Source organism: Anser anser, assembly GCF_964211835.1.
Source record: "Anser anser genome assembly, chromosome: 16".
In the NCBI taxonomy this organism is placed as follows: Eukaryota; Metazoa; Chordata; class Aves; order Anseriformes; family Anatidae; genus Anser; species Anser anser.
Genome location: NC_139737.1, coordinates 8,027,500 through 8,048,361, shown reverse-complemented (window position 1 = coordinate 8,048,361; position 20,862 = coordinate 8,027,500). Strand labels below are relative to the sequence as shown.

Below are 20,862 nucleotides of genomic sequence, written 5' to 3'. Positions count from 1 at the left end.
CTCCCTTTCTTCTGATCCTTGGACAAGTAGCACAATTTTAGAAGATCTGCTGAAGAGGTAACTAACCACCTTTGCAAGTTGTGTATCAAAACCAACATGACTGCCTACACCTACATACATGCACATTCAATAAAAGAACATTTTATTTGACAGTTACTGATTTTTAAACTGTTTTTTAATGTAAATGTAAACCCTGCTCGAAGATAATATTTTGGAGTATACAGGAACATGCTAAGGTAGCAGACAGGCAGCCAGCCAGCATCTGCTACTCAAAACCTGGCTCCGCATAGGGTGTATAGGAGGCTGTACAGTGGCTTAGCAGCAGCTCACCAGCTGCAAAATACACTTAGCTAACAAGCACGATGGAGGCAGCGCTTTTATTAGCAACACAAACCTGTCTTACAGACTTAGGATCTGGGCCTGATATTGCTCCCACTGACCACCAGCGGGAGTTTTGTTGGTTTTTTCAGCAGTACTACATTAAATACAGAAATGCACAATAGGAAACTTTTTCTTCCTAAATGGGAGAAATGTAGCTAATGGTTGTTTTAAAAGGCACAAGCTTCAAATCACTGCCTTGCATCTTGTCATTTTATCGTACATAAAGGGGGGAAAAAAAGATCTCCTTTCTACTTCGATACTTTTCTACTTTTTGTTAGATGAGAAAATTTCAGAGCATCTGTTTCTCTGTTGAGCACACAAACACAATTTAAAAGAAGTGTTCTCTTGTTCTGATGGTTAGCCCACTTCTTAAACTTTTGATATAACAGTTTCTCAAAAAAATGTACTTATAAGCAATGGTGGGGAGAGGTTGTTTATTCCTCCACCTTTTATTGCTCATCTTTTTCTTTTAGGACTCAAAAAGGTTGCCTGAAGGCTCCACATCACTTTCACCATAAAAAAAAAAATAATCCATCTGAAGAAATTATGCTCGCTGTATTTAAAGGTACACCCTTGCTGCAGCTATCATATCCCATGCAGCAGGACACATTTGTGGGACTCTATGTTCAAACACATTCAGTCAGCTCTCTGGACTCACAGATTTAACACACTGATTACTTTGTACAAGCTCAGCCTATCAGCCCATTTCAACCAGCATTCCTGCCCTCAGGCAAGTTTTAATATTCCAAAGCCTGGAACAACTTGAAATACGTATTTGTGCCACTGTACTGAGGCCTGCAATCCGGCATTTAAAAGCAGTTCCTTGAGTAATGGGAGATCCAGGTCCAAAATACTCAGGTGGAATAATGCAAATACAGCCATTTGCATGAGCTTTAATGAATTTCAATCTGTATGAAACACAGATTGTCATGCATGGGTTTGCAAAAGCTATTGTGTGCACATATTACAGTTCCATCTTTATCACCAATATTCCTATTACTGAGAGATTTGAAGTTCTCCGTGACATTATTCCTTCATAATGCTGTTTCTGACAGAGGCTGTGCTCTGCCAGACAGCCAGAGAAGTTCAGATTTGAGAAGCCTCCAAACATCAGCCAATGAAGCAGGCCAAATAAATCTCCTATAGAAGAGGCCCATGTACAATACACTGGTCCCAACTGCTTCTAATGATAACAAGGGCTATTCCACCTACTGTTGTAGCTTAAAATATACAAGGCAGAAGATAATCTTACACCCTCTTTCCAGATACCCCCAAATAAATATGCAGCAACCTAGTTTTAGCACAAAGCAAAAGGAGGCAAGGATCAATCTTACCCATTATCCCCACCCTAAATAACAAGGCTGCAGATCCTATGCAATGATACAGTAAATCATATCTTGCCCTGGATTATAGGTTTCCTATTGATGTTTTAAATTCCTGGTACCAATTATATGTCTGTACTTTCAGTAAAAAAAATAACAGCAATGTTTTAATTATCTCCAAAAGAAATATTCAAACTGCTTCACCTTGTTTGCTTTGCAGGAAAATGGAAGTGCCTTGCTTCAGCTGGGTTGATTTATTTTTCTAACATCGATTCCCTAGCAGTATCTGGAAAACTAATGATGATAATGGTGAAAACTCATTTCTACTGTTTTTAGAACATCCATGCTTTCTTATTCTTTCTTTTTCAAGGTAATTAACTTCTGGAAGTGTGATCTTCTATTGCATTTGCAGACAGAATCACAAAGGTATGTGTGCAATTTCAGCTGAGCACATATTTAGCCTGTGCAGTGCCTGCCCCTGCTGATAAAATTACCTGCATGCACAGATGTACCCTTTTACCTTAAGTGAGCTATTTTCAAACTCTGCTCATGATATAACATTCTCAGCATGGCTTTGAGATGTTAAACAGCTCAGAAAGACCTCCACCATTCCCTGCATCTACAGCAAGTGCCCTCTCCAGCAGTCTTGTACTTCCACGGCGTCTGACAGAGTTTCAGTGCCTGGCAGAGATCAGGGCAGCACCACACTACCACTACCAATCTGCTGAAGTTGTTTGCTGTGGCATCGGTCCACAATGCCCCACTCCTTCCCAGTTGCTGCTGTCTCTATCTCCCCCTGTTGTACCACCACAACTACTGCGGAGACTGAGCACAAGCTGGACCCACAGCTGAAATCCATGATAGAAATTAAAAACATGAGCAGGAAGGAGAAGCCAGAGGCAGATGGAGCTGCGGAGGACACACGCACGCAGTGCCTGAAGCGTCAGCTCACTACTCCCTTTTGCTGTCATTTTAAATGAGGGACTAAAGTTCAATAAATTGAAGATGAAGTAAAAGCATACATCACCAAACTAACCCAGCAGCAAGATGTTATTAGCTCAAAACACAGAACCAGTTTATAGCCTGAGGAGGAACACCACCCCTGAGAGCAAATGTTTTGTACCTTCCACGTTACATTCGCAGGAGAATCACAAAGACAGAAGCGTGAACTGAAGCCACTTACCCGGACGATGATCCCCATGCGCTTGCTTTCGTAAGTGAAGGGGAAGATCTGGAGGATGGTGAAGTTCAGGATGTGGCCGCCTGGTGTCCTCAGCTGCATGGAGGACTGGTCTCTGCCCACCAGCGTTAAGCCCACGCTCTCGGTCCACTGCACCAGGGCCACCTGAGAGGAAAGGCACAGCAGGTTGTAATCTGCTCTGAAACTTATGCTGTATCATGAATTAAAACCGTTCCCATTCACCGAGGCAAAAAAGGAAATGCCTGTCTGGGCCTAGCACCCTAACCGTGGTTCTGGGTCTGGCACGTAAGTGGAGCCCAAGCTTTCCAGAAAAACTGGTGGGCTGCGGATCAGGCTGCTGAGATCTCCACCTAATGTTAATGATACATTTTTTACACAGGTGCTCTGATACGGCTCAATATAATGGGCTTTTCCTGACATTGCGCATTTACTAAGAGTAATTTTGTGGTTTGGGCAGGCCAACTCCTGAGTCAGCTGCAAAGGCTTCCTAGGCCCTTAGCAGGAGGCAGCCGCCACATCCCTGCCTCTGGCTGCAGTGTCCAGAAGGAAAACATTCAGCAAATGGAGGCACGGGTACCCTCCGCCCAGCTCTAGGGCACCCAAACCTCTGTAGGGGCACATTAGGAAAATCGGTTCACAAAAACCTAACTTTTTGAATGTGCTGTTTCACAGCTTGCTGTTTATGAAATCAAGAATTCAAAATGATGCTTTCACCCTGGATTTACAATATCGAAGTCTGAAATGCTAACAGAGATCACTAAAAATTCACGTTAAAAAACACAGGAAAATGAGCTGTGTTGTACTCTGGTAAAAACAGTTCATCAGCAATTTGCAATCTCTGTACTGAGCAGCAAAGCAGCTGAAGGCTGGCTTGCAGGCGCTTCTTAGCGGAGCTCCTTTGCCCCACACATTAAAATAAACAAACAAATAATAATAATAATAAACAGATTTTTCAACACACAGAAGTACTCATTTAATTGAGCTTATACAACTATCATTTTGACTGCCGCTTTCAGTATTTGAGGACCTGCAACACTGATTTCCTTACAAGCATTCACTAAATTACAACCAAGTCACAACAGAAGACCAAAGACTTCATTTTGCTCCCCCAGCGCTGCTCCCGTCTCCCCACCTCAGCTGACATAGCCATCTAGGAATGATCCTGCTGAGATACAGGCATTTAGCTCTAGAAGCTGTCCTGGCAGTAACGGATGGGAGCAGCAGCTGACATAAGCCCATATATCACGTGCCTCCAGGAGGGATCAAGGGATACTTTCCCCAAACAAATACAAAATGCTAGAAGTATTTTACAGTGACATTCTCAAAAGTGTGAGAATGTGTGGCACATGGTTGCTGCTGACTTGAAGGTTAATTATTCCTTGGGCATTTCAGGTTCTGCTTTTATTGCCTATTACCACAAATACCTTACATAAAAGTGGGATTTATTTTGGGAAATCACATACACTAGACACAGATAGAAATGAAATCTATAAATACTTGCATCGAGTCAAGGTTTTACTAGGAAAGTTGATACAATTGGTCTAATCAGGCAATCTTTTATGATCTCGGCTCCCTTTCATCCACAATTAGGTTTAAAAAACAACCTAAAATAAATCCTTTTATTTCTTAAGGTAGTCTTAAATCATCAGATGAAAAAAAAAATAGCTGAGTTGGCTTTGTCTTTAAAGGCCTTTAAATCAATATTTGTTTTAATATTAGCAAGTTTTTGCAGGCTTATTCACAAAGGTTACAACAAATCAAAGGATCTTTCAAGATTCTTTTTCAAAAGTTTCTTCAAGACATCCTTAGTGCATTAAAGTATGCAGTTGGATAATCCTCCTAACTACCTCCCAGCGCAGAGATTGAGCTCAGGTTTCTAATACTCTGGTTAATAATGATTGAGAATTTTTCACAGTGTGATGTTACACAAAGACTTGCTTGGTGTACATAACACTAGATGCTCATCTGCCCATGTTGGTGAGCTGCAAATGTCTGAAGACATAAAGCTCTGCTCCTACCTCAGGCTGTTAAAGCATCTCCATTGCTACTTTCTTTCACAGATCCCTCCTTCCCTGCCAGTATCTCATTTCAATTCTATGTCAGGAAGCATTCAAACCTCCTGAAAGAAAAGCCTGGCACACAGTAGCAACTGGAAGAGCAGCGGAGGATACCTGCTATGCTGCACACGTCATACCACAACTGACTGCATTTCATCGTGCGCTGCCACTCATTTTGGATGGCCCTGAGACCACAAAAAGGCATGTCGGCAGAAGGGGAAGAATAATGAAGGAAATCCCCCCTCTCCCTAGCTGCTGGGCCCAGGAGCTCTACTTCTTTCAGCCCTTAATGGCCCTCCAGGTGAAGCCCATTCAGCACGGGGAAGTGGGGCTGACCCCTTTTAACTTGCCACCTCCCAGCCTCTGCAGTGCTTCATGAATTACCAGAGAGGAAAAGTGGTATCATTTTGAAGTGTTCCCATCAGAGCCACTACAAGCACTGAAATTGTTGTCCCCATTCACCACGAAGCACAATGTGATCGGCCCTGAACACCGGGGGATGACACCAAGGACAACAAGCCACCAGTTCTCCTGCAGGGCCAGGGCACCTGGCCAGGCAATGCGCTTCCAGAGCAGCATGGCACAGAAGAACTTTACTCCACACCCCATAAATCAGTAACTGAAGGGTTTCCTGATCACAGCAAAAAGATGCAAAACATGGAAGATGCAAAGATACGTTGGCAGCTTTAACCAGGATGGAAAACACTCATATACCTTTTCATGAGCCCATGCTGACTGATGAGAAGTCAGCAAGGTTCCTGAGAGCACTCCGGGAGTTTGTAGCTCTGTCCTGGCCAAGTCAGACAAAGATCCGTGCATTACAGAGCAGAGCAGCTACAGGAGCCCGCTGTACCATCCCCTCAACTTTGCTCTTTCTGACAATTAAATTACCCAAGCCACCGCTGAAGTGGATATCGACTAATAAATTTCATTCCAAAGGGACAAATTGATCCTTCTGTGCTATGAGTTGCTCCACAAATGTCCCATTTAGGGTTGCCTAGGCACACAGACAACAGGCAGAAACCCATTGATCGGAGCACCCTTTCATGTCCTGGCAGCTGCGGTGGGCTGTCAGGGTTAAAGACTGTTTGCCCAGGAATCCCAGGCACTCTTATCTCTGATCAGATTATATCTATTTCATTTCCCCTGTTAGTTACTGTATGGCTACAACTGACACGCTTGCAGAGCCCCAAGGCTGTAACTGATACCTGAATAAAGATACTTCAAGTCTTCTAAACAGCAGTGTGCACAGGAAACAAATTTAGGAAATCCTGCTTTCTGTTACAGGAAATGAATCCTATGCCAACTGGTAGAAATTACCCTTGCTGTTAAAGTAAAGAGAATACAAGTTTTTGTACTCATTTCATAAACTGACCTTCCCTGCCATGGTAATATTTTATTGATATAGAATTTCAAAGGCTGGCTTTAACAGGAGTCCAAAACCATTCCCCTACAGGGAATGTTATTTAACAGCATCACTCTCTTCTCTAGGACTTGACTTGTGCTGATCCTGCATATTGTACCATCTAGTATGACATACACAGAGCACGTCTAAACAATATTTGTATATCTAAGACCTACAGACGAGATTTCCTCAATGCAGCAAAGCATATCTGATTTCTGAACTCACTGTAATTCTCTACTTAAGACACCACAAGAAAGAAAAAAGAATTTAAACAATAATGTTGGAAGGATTAGTTATCATGCTATAGTAAAATAAACAAACAAACAATAATCCCTTAGGTATTTGAGACAAATTGCTGCATAAATATTTTAAAGACAGAATAATACAAAGCAAAAAAGGAAAAGAAAAATCACTGACTTCACTATATACCACAGCATACATGTAAATAAACAGAGGATTGTGCAAAAACAGCCAGTAAGTGCTTTGGGGGGAAAAAAGGAAAGAAAAACCTTAAATACAGATCACAAAAATTACCATCTGGAAATCATTCAGATCTCATTTCAATCCAAAGGCAGTTGCTTTCTGTAAAGCTGCCTTCATGGGGGAGAGCAACACATTAGAGGAGAAAAGCAGGTAAGCAAAACACAAGACTTTGGTCATGGTGTGGGATCTGCTCGCCAGCTCAAAGCCAGGGAGGGGTAAGCATTTGTTGTCACTGTAGGCATACCAACGGAGTGGGGGAAAAAAAAAAAGATGCAGCTTTTGTATAATACAGACAAAACCACATTACATGAAATGAATGAACTGCATGCTTGGGAAGAAGAACGCTATAAGGAATATTTTGAATGGCACAAAATGGGGAGCCTAGCTCTGTATGCCAATCTTTCAATAATACACACACAACAATCTCAGAAACCCGTCTATTTGAGGATTTTTACCTATATGTTGATTTCTATGCAAACAATTTCTCGTCTTTAGCTATAAGGAAAGCTAGTTTCTTCTGAAATCAAAAGTGAGAAGTTTATTACCAGAGGGAATTTTGTTTTATTTGGGGCAATACATGGAAGAATCCTCCAAATGTAGTCCAATGGCTGATATGATCTCAGTAGGATTCTTATGGAAAGTTTAAAACTCCAGTCTTTCAATGGCATAAACCAAATGTAGTTATACAAGTTAACAGATAAATTGTTTTAGCATAGTTGCACTCAAGAAGATGCGTCACAGTAATCATACGCTAGCACTAATTTTTCAAATATTGCAGAGCATGGCAGAGATTACTATATCATCAATTATGTACTCAATCTGCTCTATAGTGCCCAGTAAGACTCTCCATCAATCCTCCGGAGAACTGCAAACTTCCCCTCTGCTGTACCCCTACACGTAGACCTGGCTAGACTAGGTGCTGGTGGAGAAATGGTACAGCACAGATTTGCTTCAAGACCAACTCTGGTTCACTTTGGTTACCCTGCAGAGCTAACTCAGGCTCCAGGTCTGTCCCATCTGCACGGCAAGGGATGCCTCCTGGGTAAGACATGAGACCCAGCAAGACTTCCAACTTTGAACTCCGTCTAGAAGTTTGAACACGTTGCCAACAAGGGACAAGCTGGCTGATGAGAGTGCTCCAACCACCTTCCAAAAGTTCCCAAGACACCATTGCCTATAATTTGCTAAATGTTGTCAGAGGAACTTAAAATACTGACCTACAAAATACATCCTGGACAAATCACGAGTGCAGAAACACGAACCAAACTCCGCAAACTGACCTCATCAGGACTAGAGGCCTGGTACACCCTGCAGGAATCCTCGTAGTGTCTTTCGGCTTCAGCCTGGTCTGTCACCCCATTGGACTCGTACACTGGCGTCACGTTGTGGCACAGCGCAATTGCCTTCACAGCCTCGTGCACTCGGCTGCTCATGGTTTTACGCACCTTGGTGGCTAAGGTAAGGCCTTTCACAGCAGGTGGGTCCTGAGATTGCTTACAAAAAAAAAAAAAAAGGAATAGAGTCTTATTGGAGAGAAAAAGATTCAAACTGAAACTTTACTTCAGTGAAGAGTATATATGTACTATAGTAGTTTTGCAGACTCTTATGTCCCTTGGAATGAGACGTGCTCACTGTACTCTGACCAGGAATACACTAATTCAATTTATGTATCACAATTAGTGGTGGAGGAAGACGCCCACAAAAAATTCACCTAAATTTTTATAATGGTACATGGAGTAAAGGGCCCTCTGTTACAGATCTACCAAACACCAGTGGATGCAAGACCAAAGTCAGAAGACTTGGTGAAACCACTTTTTGCTCCACAAAAGACCAACGGCTCTGAAAGTTTAGCCTCAGCTGGGTTTCATGCGCAAGAGCATATAATTGCTGAAAACAGAAAACAGATGACTTGTATGGACCTAGAAAATCTTAATTACATTCATTTAATTTTTAATACTATTTTTAGTATCAGAATGGGACTCTTCAGATAATTGCACAATTACTAAATTATCCTGGTTGAAGAGGGGACACACAGTGATCTAGTTTCCTGGTCTGTTAACCTTTAGTGTCAAGAGGACAAAAGTTTCGCTTCCAGGTCAAAGGCCACAACATGGTAAAAATAAGAGCACAGAATAAGAACTACAGTTCAAAATGAATCATTGCCTGCAAATGCTTCTCATTATAAGAAATCTGACTTTGTAATGATAAACGTTTTATGAGACACGTCCTTTACCAGTGTAATTCCACGTGCTACTTTCCACATTCTAGTGATTAGGACACACAAGATTTTCAAATTTACTGTTGCAGCGCATCAGCACTTTTGCAACAGGCTTTAAACAAACCAAACAATAGCAAACCCTCAGCTCAAGTACACTTAGATTGATGTACAACTATTCACATACTGGACGACTCACAGTCATCACAACATTCTTAACAAATATTGAATAGTTTGGCAAATAATTAACCAGTAGTCTTCTCTGGAGATTGAGTACAAAATGATGGCAAATAAATTGAAGTCTGTTTTTTTTTGTTAGTTTTTTGTTGTTGTTGTTTTGTATTTAGCAAAAAATGTACAGTTCAGTCATTTAAGAGTCTCAACAGCAAGAGAAGAAGCAGATGCTATTAAGGGCTGTGAAAGCAGAGGAGGGAAAGAGAGATGGCTACAGGAGTTAAAGCTACCTGAGACACATGTCAGTGAAAAAGATAATTACTCAAAATACCAAGTATTTAGCAATCATAATATGCTTGGTTAAAAGGATACGGTAGCCTGACAGTCTGCCCAGAAAAAAAGCTAGGCCACCAGACAGATTACTGAGGTCAAGGAAAAATGCTGTGTATCTTTACCACCATGAACAAAATCAAAAAATAAAAATCCTATTTATGGTAGTGCCTTTTTCCAGGCAAGAATGTTGGCTTCATGTTTCAGTTTGTTGGGTTACAGAAAATGCACTTGAGTCTAAAATCTCTAGAACAAAACAAGAACAATGTGACACGAAAAATCCAGTTCACTACACGGGGTGTTCATGCTCAAGGAAAAGCACAGGTACCTTGAAAACCACTTCTGTGGTTTCTGTAGGAACGAAGCAATACCACAACTATTGAGACATGAAAAGGCTTGACACACAATGCAGGACTAGTAACCCATCACTAACCTCCGCAGATTGCTTCTGTTGAATCACATTTTACAAAAGAAAATTCAACTGTCGTTAAGTCACAAAAAAAGTTATTTCTAACTACAGTTGAGAAAACAGTTATTAGCAGAAAATGAAAAATAATGCTTCTATGATTACGTTATTAGTGACAATTCTTAAATCTTTTTATAAGTACTGCTCAGAGGGGTGGCTGGAACATCAGCTGTAGACAGCTGATCCCTCCCCAGCCCCCAATATTACAGTATTTTTAAGTAAAAGTTCATCTCTTGCTATAAGAAAGAACGTCATGCATCTATATGAAATTTCAGCTGATAAATGTCCCCTGTAATATGGTAAGGAAATACAGTTTGCTGATCCAGACAGATCTCATGGCACCACCTGGTTATCAGATAAAACAAATAAATTCTAAGAAGTTATTCTTAGAATTTCATCCAAAGATGAAGACTTTTTGGATGCTCACTCATCCAGTTACACTGAAAGAAGAATGCAAGGGAAAGATTTCCAAACCAGGATTTTCCTGTTCTATATTTTACATCTTGACTTTGCCACCTTCTTTAGCTATAGATATTTTTCAAAGCACACATCAGTTATGTGCCATATGAGACTTTCAGAAGCCACTGGTGCACTGTGGAAATAATCCCACTTTCACCATTTTCTTTTTTAACCACCAGGCCTAGAGCAGCAGCAATGGCCCACTGTTCTCCGTTACTGCTTATTGAATACCGATGGCTCCTCTTCCTTTATTACTTCCCCAGTACACAGCATTTCAAACAGCAATTTAATCCACTACACATCACCCTGTGTCAATTTTCCAGTGAAGCAAATGGTGTGGCTGCTGTAAGTGGTAAATACCCAAATAAAAGTATGCTATCCTACGATCAGACCTCAGTAAAAAGACACAGGCACGTACATGTGCTTACACTTACAGACCCGTGCAAGTGCTGTGGCAATTGGAGTTCGAAGACTGGTGGATGCAAAACAACCCATGAATGTAATATGCAATCAGGCTAGTATTTTTGGATTAAGCACCCAATGGTCTTCAGACTTCTCTAAAAAATAACATTTAATAGGCAGATCCCTGACATTAATTCACCATTAGCCCAGTGATCTAGAAAACTTTAACAAAGAGTTAAGAAATCCAATTTAATTCTACCTGCGTGTATATGCTGAATATGTGGCTCTGCACTTCATCCATGGAGTCCAGGCCATAAGCCACCGTGCCCAGATGAAGTCTCTTGAAGACCATCTCATTCTGCGTAAGAGTTCCTGTAACAGAAGCAGCACCAACATGGAACACGAACCAACACGTCTATCGCCCGGGGCATGTTCTTGTCCTTGCTGTATCCCAGCTCCAAGAGAAACTGGTCCAGAAGCTCAATCAGTCACTGCACAAGGCTCTCAGCACAGGCTGAGGCCAAAGGTGACAGCGTTAAAAAAAACTCAGGGCAGAATCTCCTGGGAAGCTGTGGTGCACATCACTGTGCCAGTAAGAAAGAATGAGATCATTCACCCAAAAGTTGATGCCAGAAAGAGCGGCAGGTGTAGCTCTGGTCCTGCTGGAACCAAAGAAAATTTCTTGGAACACCTTCAACAGAACCAGCTTATGTCAGACAAAGCTTTTGTTTACAGATTAGTCCTTTGTAATCAACTCAACTGTAAAAAGTGAGGATAGCAGAAGGCAGACTGATGGTATGTTTCTACCCAAATGTGTACGTTATCTTCATCCAGCTTTAAAAATTAACTCTAAAAGTTGCTTTTGATTTTAAGTCTAACCCCTACTTTTGGTTTAATATCACACTTTAAGCCTTCTTTAAAGTAGCATAGTACTCCTGTCCTCTCTTATTTACGATGTGTTCAGAACAACAAAAGTCCAAAAAAATATTTTAAAATGATGAAATCATATTGTCTAAGTGGCAGTAAGTGCATATTTCTCCCTGCCCAAAGAAATCCTACATTATGATCAGTGGCTAGTCAAAAACATAATAAAAAAGAACAACATACCACGACTCCAAACTGTATTTTCTACATAGATACCTGTTTTGTCTGTGAGCAAATAGGATATCCTCCCCAGCTGCTCCGGTATAGTGCTGGATCGAACCACAGTCCCAGGGATTTTGGAATCTCTGCGGATCACCCAGCTATAGACAATTTTCCCCATGTCCAGATTCACACGCAAACTATGCAGGAGGAATGGGAAAAAGAAAAAGTGTATCTGCATTAAAACTTCGGAAAAAATCACTGTGAATTGCGACAATGCAATAGAAGGACAGGCCTTCCATACTGAATTTGAGCAGCCAAAGAGGGAATTTAGGGAGAAGTATATTCAAAATGAGTGGTTGAGTGGCAGATGGGGAGAACTGCGCACTGCTGCAGTGGTACTGTGACTCAAACGGATATATGACAAAATTACATTGAGAACGGATATAATTTGAGAGGATGATGGACACACAGACACATAAGGACAGTGTGATTGATAAGCAGACAGCAGGTTAAAAATGGAACTGAAACGAATCCCTGACCTACACTGAAAATAACAATCTGCTTATTAATATAGCACAATTAAATATTAAAATTTCAGCCCATTTTTAAAGGCAGTTGAATCCTATTATACTACATGCTGCATAAATTTCTCTCCTCTAGTTCTGCTCTTATCAGAGTAACCAGGCAGCCTGAACACAGAGACAGGGGCCTTAAATGACTAATCTGCAGCCTAAATTAGCGAGCACAGACAGGCTAAAACACTAAACAAATTCAGCAGAAACAACAAAAAACTTTTAACAGTAATTTGATTTCTATTTCTAAATTTATTTAGTTGTCAAATGAGGAACACATAAGACTGTACATGACTGTTCACATTAGAAGTGTGGAGGAGGATGCAAAGGAAGCAGTGTCTTGCTGGGAGAACTAGCAGTCAACTCACCTAATAGGAATAATGTTTGAGAACAGAAGGAGAAATCTTATGATCTGAAGATACCAACGGCCAGCAAAATGCTGAAGGGCCACCATGACAAGCGAGACCACGACAAGAGCCCCAAACAGGATCTTGGTAAGACAGTTCACTTCCAAATCAAAGAGACCAATCTAAAGAAATAAAATTTGAGACATTTCAATCACACTAGTACAGGTGTTAGCTCCATTTAATATTCACAAAGAGAACGAGCTGCTATATCCAACGAGCTGTCCCTCAACAGTCATTAACTTTTATCATATAAAACACTATAAACATATTTAAATTTATAAACGATACTGTTCCAGCTTACTAAATAAGAGTTCCATCCTTTGGAAGCTGAGGAGTGCATGAAGAGGTGTGAAAGACTCATGCTGTCAAAAGCTGCAGACTATATAAACGTACCCACACCTTGTCTTAACTTTGCTATAATGAAAGAATGCAGCAAAATAAACCTTCCCATTCTATCTGGGTCTATTTTATTATAGCCACAGAAAATAAAAGTGTTACCATTGTCAAAAAGTGAGCAGATACTTGTAGTTAGGATCAAAAAAATAAAATAGGTCTCTGATAACGGTAACTATCTTAAATCATAGGTTGGAAGATATAAATCATTTGTAGGATGTTGTTCCTACAGTGTGTACATACAGCATTTGGAAATATATATATATATATATTTTTTAAATGATAAATTTCTGCCCCTTTTTATTATAAGATAATTATTACTTACTATCCTTACCCTACCTTACTTCTTGGGTTTGAAGTATTCATCACACTGCGCAGTTCCCTTCCAGTGTAGAGGACAACTCCCACAACAGTACCTGAACAAAACATACATCAGCCTAAGAAAAACAATCTCCACTTGTTTTCTCTGAAAAATGCTTGTTAGATACATATGCTCTACAGTTGAAATGGACTTTTAGCAGGTTAATTTCTAACGCAATAACAATCAGACTAGAAAGGCCAGCACTTGAAATATAAAATCCATGAAAACAGATGCTGAACAGAAGACATCCTACTGGAAGTCAGCAAGTCTTCAACCACACTGCCCTTATGATTGGACTTGTTCCAACTGGGTTGGACAGACTGCAGCAGCTAAAGAGCATGGAAAGAGAAATCAAGAGTTTGGCTCTCTTGGCTTCTCCTTAACCCCTTTAGATGTAAGCTGTTGTTCCTCAACATAAATAAAAGCTGCTGAGGAAGAAGGATTTCTTGTGTTTCCTCCCACCACTTTGAACCTCACTCAGGTGTGCTAAGTTTGCCTTACTTCAGATAGTGGTCCTCCATTGTAAGTGCATCTAAATTAGTGCTCTGGACTGTAGTTGTTCTTTATTGGTGAAGTCTGCCACAATCAGAGTAAAACCAATTATTTCCAACAGCTTTTATAGATAGAATTACCTTATTTTAAAATCTATGTTTTAGTTTAAATTAAGTATTTGTTTAATAGCAGAAAGGCAAATCATACCAACTCCCACCTTACTGCAACAGATGGAGCTGCTGGGAGCCCATCTATGTATTTTAATGCTATGTTCCACAGTTTCTGAAGAGCTCTCTTTTGCTCTCTTTTCTTACTGCAGAAAGATAATGCAGTTTAGTACCATAAACCACTGTTTTTCTACAGGTTTCTCTTAAAGCCTTTGCAAAAAGCCATTAAGAAAAAGCTAGCTACAGTCAAGAGTTTTAAAGCTGCTATTGCTGAAGTCAAAGTTTCTACTAGAAAATTTTAGGGGTCTATAAAAATGGATAAAAACAACACTGGGAAAAAAAAACACTGTTGCTCTGTTGCTAATACATTGCCATTTTATACTCCACTATTCCCCCGCTCCCATTAGCGACAGAAGTTTTAACAAGCTGCAAGTGAATTATTATCAAATAAGATTAATTCAAAAGAGGTGGTTTCTAAAAATGCTGGGAAACATTCCTTTGGAAAAAAAAAAAACACACAGCACAACAAGAAGTCACTGGAGCCAGATGGCAGGAGGTGGTAAGATCATCACAATTCAAATCAGCAGATGGCACAGCTACTCCAAATCAACTGCAGAGTCAGACCCGCTCCTACTACAGCAGCAGATGGAGAAAGTCACATAGCTCTGCTTTACCTTACAAGCAAAAGCTGCCCGAGTGAGATGGCATCACTATGACTTGACAGCTTTTGCTTACAGAAGAAGAAATATGATATCCACATTTTCTCCAAACCAATAGGTTTTCCTTACAGAAATGACCTCCACCACGCTATTTATTATTGCCATAGGAAAAACAAAACTGAACTTAAATTGATCAAGTCGGTCGAAATAAGGGGAAAAAAACTACCAGGGCTAGAAAACAGCTTGAAGACATGGTGGTACGTGTATAAATAGTGTTTCTAATCATTTTATGGCTATCCAAAACAGACTTCATTGTACAAACCAGCTGAAATTACAAGAACATCTGCAAACATTATTCTTACTAGCTGAACTCCGAAAGATATCTATCTACAAATAACTGTACATACTGAGAAAGGAGGGTTAGATTTCACCCTCAGCAAGCTGGCTGTGAGCCTGCTCAGGGCAGGACAGCATCTTCCTCCCGTCAGCCGCACTGCTCGTGGCAGCACACACCTGCGCTATGCTCAGCTGTGGCATCAGCCCAAAAGCTTCCATGCAAGAGGTAAGAAAGCCCCTGTGGGAAAGAGGGCTGCAGGGAAAATTGCGATACAAGTCAGAATCACAAGGAAAGTGGCTTTCCTTTCCCATGTATTTGTTCCAAAGCAGGATGGACTGAGGCTCATGCATTAAGCAGCCTGTTCGATATGTGAAACTGCCAGTCCCAAAACATCTGAGTGGTTTTACACTCAGAAGGGAGGAAGGCAGGTTTCCTACTGCATAACAATTACTCATCCCTAAATATAATTTACTTGACTAAATAATACTTGGCCAAGTAGATTTTTATGACCCTTTCGTCACATCCTGTGACAATACTGAGATGTGTTTCAACTAGGAGTCTGAGCAGGTGTAGATGGAAACATACAGGAATAAAATCTATTTATTATATTCTGCTTTTTTAAAAGAGCAAATCAAAATCTTTTCGATGCTTCACAAAGTCTTTTGAAGTTCATATTCCTTCCCATTATTATTAATTCCATGTACACCTTGATACAGCACTCTGAAGTCCCTCCATTCAACAGCTTCAATTCCACCACTGCATTACAGAATTTCACTCTCCTTCAGCTACTGTCCTGTAAATCTTGCGGGCATGCTAGGCAGGAGAAGAGCAAGGCTTTTATTTTGACAGACCTCTACAAGAGAGCATTGATTAATCTCAGGCCTTGCGAGCTTATTGTATACATCTACGAAAACGTGTCAAAGATTTTATTTTTTTCTTTTTAAAAATACGTAAGACAAACTCAATGGAAGCAGTTACCTGGAAATCTTTCATCTTAGCTTCTGTTACCAGAATCTATTTGACACCATTTCTGTTACAGATTAGGATGTCAATGCGGAGAGCAATTAAGTGCTATTCTGGTCCTAGATGCTAAAGACGTGCCCAAAGGCCACTCCAATTCTTTCTCATCTAGGAATGTCCAAGAGGCAATTAGATGTCAGTCTTGCTCCCCAGAGGTGTTAGGACAAGTGGGAAACCTCACTCTGACTGCTAATTTCTCCAACTGACAGAGATTATTTCATTACAAAAAGACCTTTAAAAATTGTTAACATATTCCCTTAAAAAAAAATTGACACATGCCTCCATCTTACCTGATGCAATCACTGTGCTGGCCCATAGAGTGTTTTCTATGCTTAAACTTTCATTCACAGAAGGGTCACTGTCCTCCTACAACAAAAATAAAAAAACATGTCAGTAATTTAAAAGACTATTGGATGACAGAGTTACACACAGGTGTTTGCAGAGGAATACTGGGGGAATTGATAGAGAGCTTCTAGATAAGATTGAGGATTTTCAGAAACACAGTTAAATCTCTGGCTAGGTTAAAAACCAACACTTGATTTCAGTGGAGAAAGGAAGGCGTGGAAAAAAAATAAATCTATTAAGATACCTGTTCCTGCTGAAGGACCCTGGGAATCAGAAACGAGAAAGGGATTTGTCAGAAGCTCACCAGGGACTACAGGGAAATGTTTTCCTCACTTGGTCCATGCAGATTAATAGCATTTTGCCTTCTACTGTGAGACCTCACTGAGATCCAATTTGGACTGCTCAGTGATGGCCCGGAAACTTGTCTGATGCATGCCAGAGAACAGTTTCAAGAAAATCTGATTCCTCTTAGGCACCAAAAGATTAATTCTACGGGACCGTACTTTTGCATAAGCAAGTAAATTAACATATGCCCAGGGTTTATACAACAACTGCCTAAATAAGCCACCCAAACTTCTAATCCATACTACCACCATTAATCAGATTAAACCATGCCTCGCAGATAAAAAGAGCAAGACTTACAATTTTGAACTGAAATACTAGCAAACAACTACAAGCTGTAACTGTCTCCCATTTGTTATAAAAGCATTTGTCCTCTGAAAATTCCCCAAGGGTAGATGTATTTCTTAATGTTTTCATAATCCCAGTGAGATGGAAGGGAAGGAGAGAGGGGAAAAAAAAAAAATCACCACAACCTTTTGCCCCAAATAGGCAGCACATCTTCCCAAGAAGTCAAAAGACACATATTCTGTGATACTTCACAGAGGGTCTGAGCCACTGCCCTCTGAGGGCAGATATAACTAAGTTCACACAGATTGCATGCAACAACTGAAGGCAAAAAACCAACTGACTCACAATTAAGACTGATCTATCCAAGAACCTCTACTTTTTCACCAGTAAACAATTTTAATCCTGCAGTGATTGTGGTGGTCCAGATTTCATTCTGAACACCATACACATGTAACTACCAATGTAAGTCCAAATGTTCAGACCTAATACTTTAAGAGTAAGAACCCTAATCTCAAACAGTCTATTATGTTGTTTCCAAGTCAAAGCTTCAATAAGCATATTTTTATATCAGATTTATTACAAGTATTTTATGGAGGGTGCAAAAACAAAAACAAAGAAAGGGTACAAGGAATGACAAGACTTCACCATTTCTCCTGAAAAAGTCTGGCATCCTGTGATTCAGCAGGTTTGCACAGAAAACACTACATACATTATTTCAAGCATATCTAAGTAGGACTTACCCTTGTGAAGGTCCCCACAAAATTATGTATATCAATATTGGGCTCTTCTGCATATACATAGGATCGGATTTGCAGTAGGTCCTAAAAACAGACGTGTTTTAGCAGGCAGTTAGATAACCACATTTTAATAATGTATCAATGTTTCTAACAAAATACTTTGAGCAAGAGTTACTTAATCAAGTTAAGATAATAATTAAATTATACTCCTTACTTGAGTTTAGCTAAGAGAAAATACAACTGTTATACCAGCTTTACTGAAAAGTACTTATCTGAGAATATTTACTGAAACAATAACAAAGGCTCCTGGGAACTACTTAGTTGCTGGTGCCCCAGACAAGCAATTTCAGCCTGAGTAATCAAGCTAGCCTAAAACACTTACTACTGTTTATCAAAAAAAAGATTTGGATTAGTTTTCCAAGGCAACCAAGGAACATCCTACCAGTAGGTATTCAGTTTGAGGTGCTAGTGTCACTGGGAACAGTTCTACGGTGACAAGAGATATGCCAATTCTGAAAAGAACTTCCACTGCTGACTCCTACACTTGTGAACTATTCACTCCATCATGGAGAGAACATTTCTCTTCAAAGCCTTGGTATAAAATAAACTTCTTGCACTTTTTACAGACAGAACATCAATAAAATAGGTACACAGATTCCCCCTTTTTCTTTTCTTTCTTTTTTTTTTTTTTTAAAGACACAAACTTCCTTAGCTAGAGAGTAGTCAGCTAGGGTAAATTACTTTAGCTAGAGAGTAGTTTAGTTAGGAAACAGCACGTCTGATGGAGGTTATACACTTGTTTCGGATCATACAGTGGAGCATCCATGGTGACGATCCCTCCTTTTATGGCAGAGAGTAATGCAAGTTTAACTTCTGAAGCCATTTCATGAAATCGGATGACTTGTGTCTCAGTATACTGCGCTCCAGTGAATGAAAGGGGGAATTTGAGAAGTACAAGGGTACCTATGCTGCAGTAAGACCTACCCTGTAGTAAGTTACTGCAATGGTCTCTGGAAAGTAAAAAGAAAACAGGAGCACCCTGCCATGAGTCACCTCCTGCTGCGAAGCCACTCCCTAGCTGCCAGCCCCAGCGCCCTTCTGTCCATGCAGCTTTGCAGTGACAGCCGTGTGGCACCGAGACATCCAGCTTCACCTTACCTGACATCTTGCCTGGAGCTCAGGAAGAGCTGTTTTACTCTTATTTTCAGTACCAGACACTCTTTGCTGCCAGAGCTAGCCTGGAACATGCACTGAGCCCTGTGCAAAACAATGCTAAATTAACCCGCTTCTTGAAACAGCCCATTAACTGAAGCACCTGAACACTTCAGGAAAATCAGACATGTATATTTAACAACTAGAGTATTTTTAAAAAGGCAGCTTACAGAAGCAGTTGGCAATCTCTGAGTACAGGTAACTGGCAGCCGCAGTTTCCAGTCTGTCTCGCCATCCAGCTGGTCAGTGCGGAGGAAGCAAGACCCTGGGGAGTTTCAACAACAGTTAGTGCTCTTTCTAGATCTCCCTTATGTACACCTACAGCTCTTGAAATGTTTTTGTTCCTAGCACACCTTTCTTTCTTTGGTATCTGATTTAAAGTAGTACTTATTAATAAGGTAAGAATCAAGGAATTATATTCTTGCATCACACATCCGTTTCCTTCCACTAGTCCAAAACAGTGAGACTCTGCTCTGTATCTTTAAGACATTTGAAATATTCTTATTAGTCATGTTTTGTAAACCTTCCAATCAAGCATTTCCTTATCCCACACTTGACAAAACAACCCTGAACAGCAAGTAAAATGATTTACATCTATAACGCACAGCATTTTGCAACCCCATTCATTTACTCTGGGTTCAAATAACTACATTCTTGGATTAGCAAACAAAACCAGAGTGTTACATCCTGAAAACTGGCAGTCCATCAAAGCCTTTGAATTCCCGGTCGCTCCAAAATTTTACTATTATCTATTTCTTTCACATTTCCAAAAGATAATTTTCTCTAAACAACCAGTGAAAGGTTAATGGCTATTTTGACAATTGGTTCCAGATGTTTACCATTCTTCTCCGACGTCCTCAGGAAGATCATGTCAGCAGGGACCCGCTGGTTCTGTTACAAGAAGAAAGGCCATTATTGTGCATAGACCCTGCACGCGTGTGCAGCCTCCTTCCACAGCCCCAGTGACAAGCAAAGGGGCTACGGAGGAGAAAGTATTTCTTTGTCAGACTGAAGGTTAGTATTCATTTTGCTTTGAATCCTAAATTTGCTTCCCTGCAGAATAATAACTGGTGCCAGCTCCCACTGACCAGACTGGCCAATGTCTAGGTTTACAAAAGAGCTAGTGAGTAATTCTAGAAGAAGAAATTTTCAAACTAAAGCCGACTTCCTTCCAAGAAGCCAAGAAGCCCTACGCTAGTAGAAAGCAAGTATCTGAAATCTACAGGTACCAGCTCTTTTTTTTTTTTTTTTGACTGAATATGTTCATCCTAACAGTTTTAGAGAACATAGATATTTGCACGGAGTGTGCATGTGAAGAAAATAAACAGATGAAAAAAACACAAACTTGTACAAAAGGGAGAATACACTTGTACACTCCAGTGCCTGCAAATAGATCCCTCTCCCCATACTTGTGTTGGTTACACCAAGCAACATTATGATGTTGCAGTTGTATCAGGCATTTAACCCGTGTCCAACAGTCAAAGGTAAGGGCCAGAGAGTCTTTATCTTGGTATAGTGCAATAGGAAAACGTAGCTTATCCACAGATTT

The 20,862-nt window shown here is 40.4% G+C and overlaps 1 protein-coding gene across 1 annotated transcript in view; it reads right to left on the bottom strand.

The window, feature by feature from the left end:
- Nucleotides 1-20,862, bottom strand: part of ATP9A (ATPase phospholipid transporting 9A (putative)) — a 61,265-nt gene that overhangs the window by 20,519 nt on the left and 19,884 nt on the right. The window contains exons 6-15 of the mRNA XM_083801398.1: nucleotides 20,153-20,204; nucleotides 19,484-19,578; nucleotides 18,105-18,185; nucleotides 16,680-16,755; nucleotides 13,693-13,769; nucleotides 12,922-13,082; nucleotides 12,036-12,178; nucleotides 11,155-11,267; nucleotides 8,130-8,342; nucleotides 2,887-3,048 (exon numbers count right to left, since the gene is read on the bottom strand). Coding sequence (XP_083657524.1) covers nucleotides 2,887-3,048; nucleotides 8,130-8,342; nucleotides 11,155-11,267; nucleotides 12,036-12,178; nucleotides 12,922-13,082; nucleotides 13,693-13,769; nucleotides 16,680-16,755; nucleotides 18,105-18,185; nucleotides 19,484-19,578; nucleotides 20,153-20,204 — 1,173 coding nt within the window. The remainder of the gene's footprint in view (nucleotides 1-2,886; nucleotides 3,049-8,129; nucleotides 8,343-11,154; nucleotides 11,268-12,035; nucleotides 12,179-12,921; nucleotides 13,083-13,692; nucleotides 13,770-16,679; nucleotides 16,756-18,104; nucleotides 18,186-19,483; nucleotides 19,579-20,152; nucleotides 20,205-20,862) is intronic.